Source organism: Folsomia candida, unplaced genomic scaffold, assembly GCF_002217175.1.
Source record: "Folsomia candida strain VU population unplaced genomic scaffold, ASM221717v1 Fcan01_Sc010, whole genome shotgun sequence".
NCBI lineage: Eukaryota > Metazoa > Arthropoda > Collembola > Entomobryomorpha > Isotomidae > Folsomia > Folsomia candida.
Genome location: NW_019091202.1, coordinates 852,789 through 868,134, shown reverse-complemented (window position 1 = coordinate 868,134; position 15,346 = coordinate 852,789). Strand labels below are relative to the sequence as shown.

The window sequence follows — 15,346 nt, the reverse complement described above, 5'->3', positions numbered from 1 at the left end:
TCATGCACTTTTAAAAATAAATTTCCCATTTTGAAAAGTAAATCGACTCTGAATTCGTTATTAAGTTAACTACACGAAATCCAGAGTAACGTTAGCTTGATGAGTAGTAAAATCTACTCTCGATGCAGTTTTGTTTAATTAATGTAAAATTGAGAATAAATTAACTTTTCAAAAAGGTAAACTCATTTTTAAGAGTGTCCATCATCCAACGCTCCATTATTTGACGTTGTCAACGACAATTTTTGTTAATTAAGTACTTGTAGCATCAAAATCTCATAAATTTTCGCCCTTAATCTGAGAAAGATTTGTGAGTTAACAAAATAATGGAGTTGTAATGTTACCAAGCCTTGCGTGAATTGCATCACATTTTCATTCCCTTCGAGAAGATTCATAATATTATGAAATAACCTTCATACATAAGTAACAAGCGCTACATTTTGGAGAGTACAAAAAATCCAGTTTGCCTTCATCCTCCAATCCAACAAGTGGATAAGGGTCAAACTTTGTGGTAAACCTCACCACCCGTGCCCAATCTCGACCCCTCTCGATTTACCAGAGATGAACGTTGCCTCGAATAATTCAGAGAGGGTTCGATGCCACATTTACTTCATGGAGTGGCGTCCACCTAGTTTGTGTAATTTTACAAAGTTGCAATTTTAGAAAATTTTAAGAATTTCAGAAAATAAGTTTAAGTTTTCTGTGAATTTTTCATTTTTTATTTTGAAAATTTGCACAAGTTTTTAACACATTTATGTACTTTTGTTTCCGAATTTTGCGTAACTAAGATAATTCGCATATGTATGTATGTAACAGCAGAAATTTTTGCAAGATATGCGAAACTAGGATTTGCAAATACCTGAATTTTATCAAGCTAACTATTTAACCCTTAACTTGCAAAAAAATTGCAGTATTCATAACCCACATGAATGTCCTCTTGGATAAAGACGCCCAATTTGGCAACATCTCTGCAAATCACACGTACTCTTAATTTTTTGCATCTTTGTCCTCTGCATCGAAACAACCTTTCTCTTCGAGGTCAGTCTTACACAAAGAAGGAATGAAATAACACCATAATTCGCGAAGAGCGAATTTTTTTAGCAAAAATGTGGGGGGAGCAATAAGGGGCCCGATGGGCCAGGTCAAAGTCAGAACAACAGGACGCAAGGTACAATTTTTGTATAATTTTGAAAGTGGGGCTAAAATTCTGGACAAAGTTTCGCCAAAAATTGGCCAAATTTCACAAATTGTTACTTATTATTTTTTGCAATTTGATTTTAGGTAACATCTAGAACAGTGCGAGATCATTATACTCCCCCAGGGACGTTATAAAAAAAAGAACATCTTAAAGGTGAGGGTACTAAACATTTAAACCACTTTTTACGCGAGATTTCGTAACTGTGTAAACGTTGTAAAATCCGTAACCTTTTATAAATATTTTTGTAAACTTTTATAAAATAAAAAGATGCATTTGATCGGAGTTCATTTACGGAAGTTTTTACACTAATTTTTCAGAGAAATATTGGCAAAAGTGTGCAAATTTATGTATTTTATGAATTTACAAAGTTACCAAGCCCTACGTTAATTGCCTCGCGTAACGCAAAACTTTGTAACTTCAAATTTTGAAAGCTCGGATCATATGTTTCCACAATTTTATCAATATTAGAAACAAAAAAAATTGTAAATTGTCTCATCTACATAAATATGTATGTATAAAACTACACAAAATTTACCAAGTTACGAAACTTTACGTAACATATCCTCCGCCAACACTTGTTAAATCTTAACCATCAAAAATTTAATTTATAGACAACATCAAATTAATGAACACCACAACACCATCTCTCTCCTCAAGTGACGATAACCTGTTCCAATTGTTCTTCAATGCTGAGAACGATTCGAACCAGGCTTTCACTTCCGGTCATGATAATGCAGCTGAGGTCAACGACCTTCACCACGATGTGGGGGGCCCTTTCTCCGAATTGGTCCTTTTTCCGTTCCAGGTCGAGGTCAATGACCCCGAGGTCAATGACCCTGACCCCACTCTTCCATTGGACACTCCTGAATCACCACCGCCGCCATTAAAACGGAAACGCGGCCGACCGCCAAATTTAAACAAAAAGATCACCCAGGTCACGAAAAAAGCTAAAAAATACGAGGAACCACCAACCTCAAAATCAGTCCGAAATGCGATCGGTGCAAAGCGAAATCGTGACCTGAAGAAGGAAGCATTTGCAAAAATGCAGTCGGAAAACGAGTCCTTAAACGCGCAAAATTTGGCCCTTACCAATCAGGTCGTTGCCCTTTTGGCCGAAAAAGAAGATTCCGACGCCAGAATTTCAAAACTAACCGCGGAAAATGAAAATTACCGGAAAAGATTCGACCTCATCTTGAAAAATGCGTTGTTCGGAGGAGAAAAAGTCGACCACGTGGATGACCACGTGGTAATATCCAGCGCGGATATTACTTCCGGCGTGGGGATGATGTACTCATCCCCACTCGACGATAATTTTGAGGGGCCCGACTCACTCGCAGAATTGGATCAATTATTGGGACTCGATAAAATTCTGGAAACGTGCGAGTCGGGCTATTAGAAGTCATAGTTTTAGGCACTTAGTTATCGGTGTGCCATAAATTGTGTAACGCATTCTTTTCAAAACCCGGTAGAATTTGTGTAAATATTTGCATAAAATTCAAAATTTTAATTTAACAGCTTTAAACTATTTAAAATTTAAATATTCAATTTAACAGCTTTAAACTATTTAAAATTTAAATATTCAATTTAACAGCTTTAAAAAATTTACATATGTACACAGGATTAAAAATATTCAATTTAAAACCGTTACACAATTTATGGACACCAAAAATACATCTTTTAAATACACTCATCTTTAATAACGTTACGCCAGTGATGTTGTTTAATTTGTTTGTACTGACCCCTTCCCTCCCACCGGAACAGTTCTAGAGTCGCATTATTTAAGGGGAAAATTGCTGGAAAATATTGAACAAATTAGCAGAAAATATTACAAAAACTGCTAAAAAATATGGCAAAAGTGGGTAGAAAATATGTCTAAAATTAACTGAAAATATTGCCAAAAACGAATAGAAAATACTGCCAAAAATATTCAAAATTTTGACAAATTGCTAAAAAAATCAGTGTATAAAATTGAAAACATCTCAATCATCAAACAATTTAGGAACTTGTAACCCTGCAAAATTAAATTAACAACCTTAGCAAAAAATTTCCATGAAAAAAACAACAAGAAAAAAATTCGAGTCAGTTAAACCGAAAAAATTCAATGTTTCTCATGGATTAAAAAATAACACCCTTATCCAGCAATAAATTTCCCCCCGGTAAAAATGCCAATTTCTACAAAACTGGTCCCTAGGAGGGAAGGTACAGATTTTGTCAACGTTCCTAAACAATTGAAAAGTTTCGATTGTTAGCAACGGCACAAATTTTAAGAAACTGAGAGGAAATTCGTAAGATACCTAAAATGACAAGTGTCAATTTTACATCTTACGAGACACGGTTCACTCTGAGGACTAATTTGTGCGAAATTCTGAGCAAAATTTTGATTCGTAAAATTTCGCTTACAATTTTGCACACTTTTTTATTCGGAGTGTTTAAGTACCTCGTTTCGAAAGAGACCCTTTTTACGGTGCGGGTGTTGAGGGGGATTAATTGGGGGATTACCCAAAAAAATCTTGGATCACATCCAACCCGTAAGTCTCACTTCTGGTCAGGTCCTACATGTCGAAGGGGGAAGGTTCATATATTACGTCATTAAAAAAGTCAGTGGGTAGTTTGGAGTCGTATATCTTACCCGTGTTAAGTTTAACATGGGAAGGATAGGCAAGGGAAAGGATGATATTAAAATCCGCGTTTTTTAATTACGTAATATACGAAGGGTCCCCCGATGTGACGTGTAGGTTCGTTTTTCAGCGTTGAATTAACGTACCGTGCACCAGATCGGAATTTGATATTCTGATGTTGGGGTTAATCCGCGAAAACGGCAAACTTAAATGTGGCATGATTTTGTATATAGTATTTTTCAAAATATATGTATGAGTATGTATGTATCATGTACGTCTAACAAGAAAAATTAAATGGGGGTGGTTACTAACAAGTTGAAAAATTGGACCAGAATTTTTGTATTTTTTGGTATCATGAAAATTACTCAAAGGATATGCATACCTACTTATTTACATATTTAAGAAATGGTTAAATGGATACCTAAGTACATATATTGGGCATACTCACGCCAAATATGTATAATTTTCTTATTTAGTTATGTATAAATTTAGCGGTGTACCATAAATTGTGTAACGCATTGTTTTCAAAACCCGGTAGAATTTATGTAACTATTTACATAAAATTTCAATTTTCAATTTAACAACATATTTTTTCAAAGCCCGGTAGAATTTATGTATATACAATTCAAAATAATATCCAATTTAACAGCTTTAAAGAATTTAAAATTCAAAATATTCAATTTAATAGATTTATTCAAGTTAGATATAATTCAAATATTTAAGTTACAATCTTTCTGCCTTTTTTGGAATTATGAAAATTACTCGAAGAATGTGCACACCAACTTATTTAAATATTTAAGAAATAGTTAAATGCATATGAATACCTAAGTAACCCAAGTACATATATTGGGCATACAAGTTGGGCATATCACGGCAAGTACGGCAAATTGATCAAAAAAAATTCCACAAGGGTAACATCATCTCTATTATTTAAAAAATTGCTTGATTTATTCACTGACAGCATTCCACATTCGCCGGATATCCTGGACAACTCCAGCCACCCCCACAGCGCGAATAGCAAGTATATTTCCCGCTGCGATCCACGCAATTCCAGCCACTCCACCCACAACAGGAGGCTACATATGTAAATTTATAATTTCAACCAACACATAATTTTGTACAAATTGGTATTGTGTTCTAAATTATTTATTTACTCTTACCGTCAGCTTTTATGATGAAAAATATGATTACCACAAACAGAAAAAGAATCCAGGTCTTCAAAGAATTTAGGGACATTTTGTATCTAATTTACCAAAATTAAATGTTACTAATTTCGACAAGACTGGAATTTTTTTCTAAATGCTCACTTTAGCAAGGATAATTCTAAATCTGAACGAATTTATTTAAGTCATCTACCTTTTTATTTATATACTTTACATATTTTTGTGAAGGCTTTCAAAATTCGGCAGTAAGATACAAAATTATAATTTCATAAATATTCATTCAATCACATAAACCTTTCATAAGAGGATGCACACCTGCTGAAATTGCAAAATTGTAAAGTTTACAGAAAATTTTAATTTATAATGTAAGTGTACGTGACACGAGTCACATATTTGCCTTCAAGTGAAATAATTATCTAATTATTATTATGTATTTATTAATTTAAATTTTGAATAACACAACTAAAAACTTGCCATCGTAGATAAATATTTTGAAGAGAAACTCGTTAAAAACACTTTTATTAGAAAAATCATAATTTCTTTGAAATGTCACATTCAAACGGCGCATGTAAAGTTTTTTTTAATATAGTTAAAATACATTATCTATTTTCATTTTAATGTGCAACACATTTAAATAATTATGTATGTGGCCCGAGTCAGGTTGCTTGCATAATTAAGCATTCTTTACTAAACATACTTAAACATCCTGAGTTTAAAATTTTCTTCAGTTAAACAGTTCCCAACAACTGTAAATATATCAATTTGACAAAATAACTAAATTAAAAAAATGATTTTGAAGGATATCAAGTTTTATTTCTTCATGGTTTTAATTATTGCAACAAGTCTCGTCTTCGATAAGGTCGAAGGTATTTTAATTAATTAAGTAAAAATTCTAAATTTACGTCCTTTCAATATGTACAGAAATTTATAATACTTTGGAAACATTTATTTTAAAAAATTGCTTAATTTTTTAGCTGCCTGTTGCGGATCATCAAATTGGAACTGTGTAGACCGGCCTTCGATGTACTCTTGCATGTCGCGATGTGCTGGAGCCTGGAGTTGTCCAGGGTATCCGGCAAATGTGGAATGCTGCGTTTAAAAAGAAGTTTTCACACGGTTGAAGTACTTCCGTTTCAAACCCAATTCAATTAAAGATGAGTTGCATTAAATTAAAATTTATATAGAAATACAAAAAATCGATTCGCATTGTATTTATAAGTGATTTATTTTATACCCTCCAACTATAATATAACTTATATTATATAAGTAATTTACAGCATTTCCGCTTTTTATGGTTTTGAAAACGAATGTGGATCCCCTTGACAAAAAATTATAGGTAATTTATTTTGAAGTTATAAATTTAACAATTTGAGCTTCGCGATATTATATGTTCGATTTGGTACACAAATATGTATCCCCTGTCTCCTGAATTTTAGCCTATTAAAAAATTGAAATGTTTAATGTAAATATATAAAAATTCAAAAATTTCGATAAAGCAATTCACAAGTTCCTTATGATAAATATGTATGCATAAGCATACATACAATTATATTTTGCACATTTATCAGACAGCATATTTGTCCTTGCATGAATAAAGTTTGCACGTAAATTTGCAGTTTGTGCACATACTACATACATCACAAAATATTTAACTGGACGCATAATGCATACATTGCAGCCATAACCATGCTCATCACTTAACGGCATAAACTTCACTTAAAAAAACAAGTTGTTCACCATCAATTATTGCCTATTTATGTACGTACGTTACCGTCCAATAACAAGTATGCGGTAGTAAACGTTCTTTATCTTACGGAAATAACCTTACTGGAACATATGCACAAATGTCGTAAAAACTATTTATAGGAAAACAGCGCACTGTTCCACTGCAAGGAAATGATTAATCTTCAGTTTCCGCAGCCTTCCTAAATTTTTTTGGTGATAAATTTTACGAATTTTGTTCCTAATTTACTTACTAAAAAAATGGTATACTTCAATCTGAAGACATCTCAGGAACTTCTTCAATTCATACTGTTATGTACATATTTGCATGTAAATTTGCACAGTTTACGCACATGTGTACATTCATAAATGATCAGTATCCATCTGAATAATGCATATATTTATTCACAAGACGATGTACACGCTTAAAAATAAAGTTACCCATTCAAACAATAAATATTTACATCGTGAATTTTAAATTTCCTAAACTACAAAATCCAGCATAAACTTAATTCTTTATCAAGTTACCGCTACTCTGGATTAATTTACGTAATACAGAACCCACAGTGCATTTTACTTTTGAAAAAGGGTAACACTATTTTTAAGAGTGGGTAATTGGACGTATTCATATTTACAAATGCAACAAGAGCAACGCATACATACATACATATGTATATGTGAACACATCGTAGGTGATATGTACATATGTATGTTTGTACCTACGTAAAAAAATGTGCATGCAAATTTGCACAACATGCCAAATTTGGCATAAGTGGATATCAGCATTCCTGCAACACGTAGAGACATATTTATGTAATTAGACGCATACATACCTATCCATGCAACCATAAAAACGCACATGTAGTCTCATCGTACCACAAAACACGGAACTCATCATCACCAACCAGTCACACCAGAAATCACCTCGTTGCTCTTTATATGCATAAACTTCACACAAAAAATGTAACGTCATTATACCATCCGTAGTTTCGTAGTTATGTACATATTTCCATACTTGTCCAGCACATAAATATGTAAGACAACAATTGCTCGCACTCCAAGAAACGTTCTTTCCAACAAGGAAGTAATTAATCTCAAGGTGACGTACAAATTTACATATGTAAGAAACCACCAGGAACACAATTTTACCACTCTTTTCCTCAAAAAACGTTCTGTACGCCCTTGAATTTTCGTATAAAAGGGGAACGTTTTTCGACAAAGAATCAGTAACAATCTCACCTCCATCAGTGCAACAACAAGCTCTCACTTTTATTAAGAAATCCAAATAAAGCCATCCAACTCGATAAATAAATTCACCAAACACACTGTGCTCCAAAAAATAATCCAAGATTTTTACGACGGATCAAATTCTCCTTCCGACGGACTCCAAAATTCTTCAATTTTTCGCCACCGCTCCCACTCACACGCATGAATAATTGCGAATTATTTATCAAATTTTGCCGAAACATATGTAAGGCATGTCCGATAAGTAAAGGGACTAAATTGGAATCAAGTTTATTTCGTCGTGTTCAAAAATTTACAACGCTGCTGGACTTTCGTTGAGTCTCTGATCCCCGCCACTTCCGTAACCCGGATCCCGCAGACCCGGCAACTCTCACTGTTTCCATAACGACTGTGGCTTTAACCCACGTTTGAAAACTTTTATTTTTGAAACAAGAAACGAAAACGACCCCTGACTGCCAAAGTACCCTGAAATCTCATATTACCCCGCTGATATCCCATCTGATACTTTGTATCAACATGCCCCTCGAAGAATTTAAAACTACCCTGGCTGGCGTGAAAGCTCGGATAGAGGGGTTTAACGCCGCGCTGGAAAATCATGACCGCGGGACGGTCCTTTTATCTCGAAGGGCCGCTGAACTACAATTTGTCGCCCTCAAACAACTTAAATCTGACATCGCAACTTTATACAATTTGTGCTACCGCCAAATCTCCTCGGACAAAACTATGCCGACGTATTTATTTAGCCAACGCGACGTCGCGTTAGGTCTCGTTTCTGCACTCGAAATTAGGGCAGGCGCTATGCGAAGACGGACTGCCGCACTGGTTCAAAAACTGTCGCTAGTGTCTGACTTCAAGTCGAAAAAACATTCGTTAAATGGAATCCATGGAATTTTGACAAAGTTAAAATCTATGAAACAAGCCACGAGGGGTCGTCCCGCCAAGAGGAACATCTTCAAGGGTCCGACGAAGCCCAAATTATTCAAATATCCCGCAAAGCCCAAAGTTTCCAGGGGTACAGGCAGAGCCAGCGATTTCAAGACGAACGACAAACCCCCCTCAAAAACCAGTATCAAGTCTCCCGCCAAAACGAGCGTAAAGTATCCCGCCAATCCCAACGTCGCCAAGGGTCCTTGCACCGCAATTGTCCAGCATCTCCTTCCATTCACCGAGGAGAATTGGACCACTTCCTGGGATCGTTTCACATCCCGCCAAGACAACATCTGTAACGGAATTAAAAAACTCTTTGCCGCCGTTCGGACTACTCGCGCTCAACTCGCCGCCATCCCGGTGCGCACACTCACTCAGGTAGAAGTGTTCTACATCCGATTCCTCCTGAGCCGTTTGGACGTCAAAATGATTCAGGAATTTGAGCAAACTATTCCCAACCGTTTAATGAACAAGCTCATCTCTTGGCTCCATCTTGCCAAAGAAATATGCCAGTCGACTAACTCCCGGGTAGAATCTGGCTGCAAGGCGGACGGCGGAGAGCGGGGACGCACCACTCACCGGGAGTGTGACCGAGGACGCCGCACTCGTCAGACGTATTCACGTCTCACTCGACGCTTACTATGTTGTGTTGCAACTCAATTGGCAAATTCACGAGGATCTAGAACTTTGTGCCGAAGAGGGATTCGCAAAAATTAACTTTTTCATAAGTTTCGCACAAAAAACGGTTTTGTAATATTGTTATGCACAAATTAGTTTCGATGAGTTTGAATATCTGTAAATTCTATCGCTTTTCATTTGCAGAATTACATAGTTAGTGATTTCGGAAATAATTTTATTTAATAATAATAGGCACATTTTAGGGTAAATTTTGAGATACAGAAGGTCAAACAAACTTTTTCTGGATTTTTTTTGCGAAATCCTGCGAAGCCTGCAAAATCTTTTCTAACTAGTTTATCATGCTTAATTTAAATAAGTTGGCATGCCACATAAAATAAATACCTTATACATACATATTTACATACACACATAATCTGAAAAATGTAAAAAAAAATAGAATAGTTTGTAATCTAGCACATGTCTGTTTTAATAAGCGAATAACCTACAACTTTAGCCCATTTATTTAAATAATGTCTAAAATATTTTCTAACCACATCCATTTCAAATTGCGGGTTCTGCCGTTACGTTATTTATTGTATTTAGCCGTCTCGAAATTAGTGGGTTTAAATACGGTTTACTATTATTTTGTACATATATACATACATCCATACGTACAGGTACTATAAATAGGCGTGTTTGAATATGACCTTTTATTGTGTAATACATGAAATATAGATAATAAAACAGCAACAGAAATCTATCGCAAAAAAAATTACAGCTGGAATAATTGTCAGAAATTCGAGCTTTTTTAAATCATGAAAATTAATAAAAGACTTTGCACACTTAAACATATTGGTAAATAATGCACAAATGGGCACACTCACGGCAAATCTCCCAAGTTTCTCAGATTTTAGGGTGCATACATTTTTAAATCTTGCGAAGTTTACGACATTCTTTTCAGTTTCATGGCAAATGATACGAACTTTGCTCTCGCCTAATTTATTTTTAAAATGTCATCCTTTTAATTTACTAATTTTTTGTATAACTAATTATTTGCTGCCCAAAATTTCTTTAAACTTCACACCTCAAGAATTTACTACAAGTCGTCATACTACGTCAAAATTTGCATGCAAATTTAACTTGCACAATTCACTCACATTCATGCACATGCTAATTTTCACAATTTACGCACATCTATCCACATCCTAATTTGCACAATTTGCGCACATTCACGAACATGCGAATTTGTACAAGTTAACAACATACATACACGGACATGCACATGACTTAATAGAATCCTCTGGAACATTGAATAGATCAATTTGAACTAACATACATACATGATACAAACCGTCATCGGATGCATATTTGAATATGTACACATGCAACCACAAAAATGCACACATAATAACATCTCACCTATTAACGAACGTCATCATAAACAAAAAAACGTCGCATTTATGTGCATAAACTTCATACAAGCAAGTGTTAACAAGGTCCTCATAAAATCGGTCATGTCCTAAATACCAACAAACTTATTTGCGCACATATGTACATACTATGTTGATAAGTACATACATAAATGTCCGTCCAATAATAAAATGCTCTTTCAATCCAGCAAACATTCTTTCCCCACAAGGAAATAACCTCACTCTACTTTCCTCCGACAACGGATTAACCTCACCGCAGCATACATACATACATAAGTTTATACATAATTAAAATATCTAGAACTACTTAAGACCACACTGTTCCAGAAAAACGTTTAAGCCGTATATATTTACAACCTTGCATCTTCACGTATAAAAGGCAAACCTTCCTCAAGACAGGATCAGTATTAATCTCACCCACCACATTTCCAGCGACCCAGTTATTACATAAACATCACCATCCTCAGCCTTCATCAGTTGTGCATCATACACTGTCCACTAATAAAGTGAAAAACATATACAAGTTAAAAATCGGAGCCAACCTTCTTCGGATTGTGACCGGTTGCCTCCAGTTTTCACAGCGCACGTGAATAAATAAGATGGTAAATTGTTTAACAAATTTTTACTGAAACGTATGTAAGGTTTGTCCGATAAGGAAAGTAACTAAATTGAAATTTAATTAATTTGGTTGTCTTATTATTCGTCGTTGCTAGGCGTCACTGTCCTAACCGGTTTTTCATTCTGATACTTTTGTATCAACATGTCCCTCCAAGACTTTAAGGCCACCCTGGCTGACCTCACCGCCCGGATTAAGCGGTTCGACACTGCTCTGGGCAATCATGACAGTGGGGCGGTCTCTTTGTCACGAAGGACCGCTAAACTCCAACATGCCGAGGTCAAGAAACTTAAATACTTTTAGTCAGCTTGTACAACTTTTGCCACCAATACCTCTCCCGGGATAAAATCAACCCGACGGACCTCTTCACCGTACGAGACGTGGCGATTGCTCTGGTCTCTCGGGCGGAAACTGAGCTTGGTGTCGTGAGGAGACGTACCGCCCAACTGGTTAAAGATCTGTCCCTGGTCAGCGGCCTTAAACCGGGAAAAGAATTCTTAAATGGATTCACTGGCAAGTGGCCAAAGTTCAAATCTACGCGTGTCACTGGTTCTAGGAAATTTGACGCATGTAAAAAATTTGGGCTTTTGAAACAGGTCATGAATAAGAGTCGTCCCGCCAAGTTTCAGGGTCCAGCCAAGTTCATGGGTCTCGCCAAGGCCACCTGTATCAAGAATCCCGCCCAGGATCTGCTCCAACTTTTAGAGCAAAACAGGACCATTTCCAGGAACCGTTTGTCATCCCGCAATGAAAATTTGGGCCTCCCCCAACTCCTTGCCGCCGTCCGAACTACCCGCGCTCAACTGGAGGCCATCCCGCCTGGCAGACTCACTCAGGTAGAACAGTTCTACATCCACTTCCTCTTGAGTCGTGTGGACATTAGAACGATTCAGGAATTTGAGCAAATTCTGACCAACCATGCGTTGAACAGGCTCATTTCCTGGCTCGATCTTGCCAAAGAAATGTGCCAGTCGACTAACTCCCGGGTAAATACCCGCGGCAAGTGCGACCCAGGAGAGCGGGGACGCAGCTCTCGGCGGCCGTGTAACCGAGGACACCACACTCGTCGAGGGTACTCACGTCTCACTAAATGTTTGCTACGTTGCGTTGCGACTCATTTAGCTAGTTTGCGAAGGCCTAAGACTCCGTGTCGTAAGGGGATTCGCAAAATATAATAATTTAAAAGGGAAATTTGCATGGATATATGTAGTAACAATTTCAATTATCTTGTTATGTTTTGCATAATGTAAAGGGTGTTAATAAAGTCCGATCCCATGCATTTTTTGGAGCGTGGTTGTTACAAATTCAGCTGGAACTTTTGAACCAGTGAAGTTATTTATTTCAAATTTTTACCATGGGAGGAACAACTAAACGTGTAAGTCATGAGCATCTTAGAGTTGAGATACAAACATTGCATCAGCAGGGGCTTAAACCTACAGAAATTGTGCAAAAATTGGGCTGCAGCCGCAGAACTGTTTGGAAATGGAAGAATAAAAATTTTGTCCACGACAAAAAGCGACCAGGGCGACCCAGAAAGGTGTCACCTACCACAAAAAGAATGATTAAAAACAGACTTTGCAAGAAAACCGGTAGTTCATTACGTAATTGAGCAAGGGAGTTAAATGACTCAAAACGCTATAAAGAGAAGAAGAAGCAAATTAACTGTGTGACCGTGCAAAAATTTGTGAAAACTACGAAGTGGGGTCACACAGCTTACAAACTAACCAAAAAAACCTCTCATGTCACAAAAATATATCGATGACCGTCTGAAATTTGAAGAACTCCTTCAGAAAAGTGCCCATTTGAGTGAAAAAAGACTTGGTGAAGAATTGCGCAGTCACATCCTTTGGACTGACGAATCTATTATTGAACTATATCCAAAATTGAACCAACAAAATGTTCGTTACAGGACAGAAAACAAATCGGATGTACCATCAAGAGCGATCCCAAAATTCGGGCTTAAAGTTATGGTAGCGGGTGGATTTTGTGCACGTTGCGTGACCCCTCTACATATCATACCAAAAGGCCAATCAGTCAATGCAAAGCATTATATGGAAAAAATATTACCTATCTATTTCGATAGCATGGGGAACAAGGAAATATTTCCGAATGAAAGAAAAATAGTTTTCATGCAGGATGGTGCTATAGCCCATACAGCAAAAGCGAGTTTGAGTCTCATCAAGACGCAAGTTTCAACGGTCTGGAGCAAGGGGGTGTGGGCCGCTAACGGCCCAGATTTGAATCCCCTGAAGAACCAGTGGTCCATACTTAAGGAAAATGTATACAAAGAGCCACAACCCCGGACGAGGGAAGAGCTAGTAAAAAAAAGTTCAAGATGTATGGAATTCGATTTCCAGAGGCACATTGGAAAAATTAGCACAGAGCCTTAAACAAAGAGTTGAGGGCATGGTTAAAGTAAATGGTAACAAGACCAAATACTAAGGTAAATATGTCGAACATTTTTTGTAAGTATCACGGGTAGTTTTTTTTTATACTAGCCTTCACTTTTTTACAGGAAAAATGGGATCGGACTTTATTAACACCCTGTATTTACAAATTATATCACTTTTTGTAGAGAAGATTAGTTTAATAATTATTTAAGTTTCCGAATCAAATAAGAACATTGCTGTGTAAATTTTCTATATTTAGGCAATCTCCTTATTATGCAATTTTTGGTAAAGTTAGCGTAATTTTGCAAGTTATTCTTGTTGCACCCAAATGAGCCATAAGGAGTACATTTGTTATATATAAATAAGCTAAACAATAGTTTGCGATGTACAAGGAGACTACCTAAATTCACTTTAACATACATATTTACATAATATTTACAGTATGCACTAATTACCATAAACCTTTTATGTAAATTGCGGGTTCTGCCCTGGTGCTACATTTATACATGTTTACTATGTTTAACTAAATCGGAACCATTTTTGGATAAGAACGATTTATTATTAGTTTGTTGTGTATTTATTTAGATTACCCACATGCGTTTAATTGGACCTTGTATGTACATATGTAAATACTTGTTGTCTCATAAAATACTTATAAATTTCCTGAATAAAAGATAAACAATAATGAATCACAACATAATTACAAAACAGATTAATTGCACATCATCATCATTGTGCTTTCTTAAGTATATATGTACTTAAATATTTTCATACGTCCAATTTAATCACGACTAAACTCTTCATTAAAAAATATATTTACATACATTTGCATACATGCATAAAAAAAGTACATGTTTATAAGATTTCGCTTTCCAAGGTTTTTCAATAAAGCAATGGGATTTATCTATAATCGAAAATTAACAGAACAAATGACCCTGCATTTCGCAAGATTATTGGAAAAAGTTTTTTACATAAATTTTGACATTTATGAGTTTGGCTTGAGTAGGCCTAATTTTTTGTTCATGTTATGCACCTGCATATAGATGCACATTGTACTTATGATTCCCGTTATAATTTGAGTTTGAACAACCATAAAATAATTCATTAGCAACCTTACAAAAATTCCATAACAATGTCACAAACAGGGTAGTAGAAATCTCATTTCACCTTCGTAAATCTCATCTCACTGAGATATAATGAGAACTAATGCGACATGAGAAATATGAGATATAGTGAGATTTGTGAGCTATGCACTAGCGCCACCTAGCGGACGGGGTCATGAACTACAGGTTAATCTCATTATTTCTCATATTTCTCACTCAGTCCCAACTGAGATGATTGACATAAATCATCAAATCTCACTAAATCTCACTAGGTGATATATACCGCTTGCAACCCTGGTCACAAACGTCCATGGCAACT

General features: G+C 36.0%; 1 protein-coding gene and 2 long non-coding RNA genes across 3 annotated transcripts; 2 read left to right on the top strand and 1 right to left on the bottom strand.

Moving 5' to 3' along the window:
- The first annotated feature begins 825 nt into the window (after positions 1–825).
- On the top strand, positions 826–4,141 carry LOC110854617. The gene is made up of 3 exons (XM_022103081.2): positions 826–1,165; positions 1,279–1,348; positions 1,807–4,141. The coding sequence occupies exon 3, from the start codon at positions 1,821–1,823 to the stop codon at positions 2,589–2,591; it is 771 nt and encodes a 256-aa protein (XP_021958773.1). The 5' UTR covers positions 826–1,165; positions 1,279–1,348; positions 1,807–1,820; the 3' UTR covers positions 2,592–4,141.
- A 347-nt stretch (positions 4,142–4,488) lies between these two features.
- LOC110854534 lies at positions 4,489–5,386 on the bottom strand. The gene is made up of 2 exons (XR_002548330.2): positions 4,974–5,386; positions 4,489–4,889 (listed from the first exon to the last, which is right to left on the bottom strand). It is a non-coding gene; the product is annotated as an uncharacterized LOC110854534 (long non-coding RNA).
- Positions 5,387–13,920: 8,534 nt separating this feature from the next.
- LOC118436705 lies at positions 13,921–14,619 on the top strand. The gene is made up of 2 exons (XR_004835654.1): positions 13,921–13,977; positions 14,050–14,619. It is a non-coding gene; the product is annotated as an uncharacterized LOC118436705 (long non-coding RNA).
- Positions 14,620–15,346: the final 727 nt, after the last annotated feature.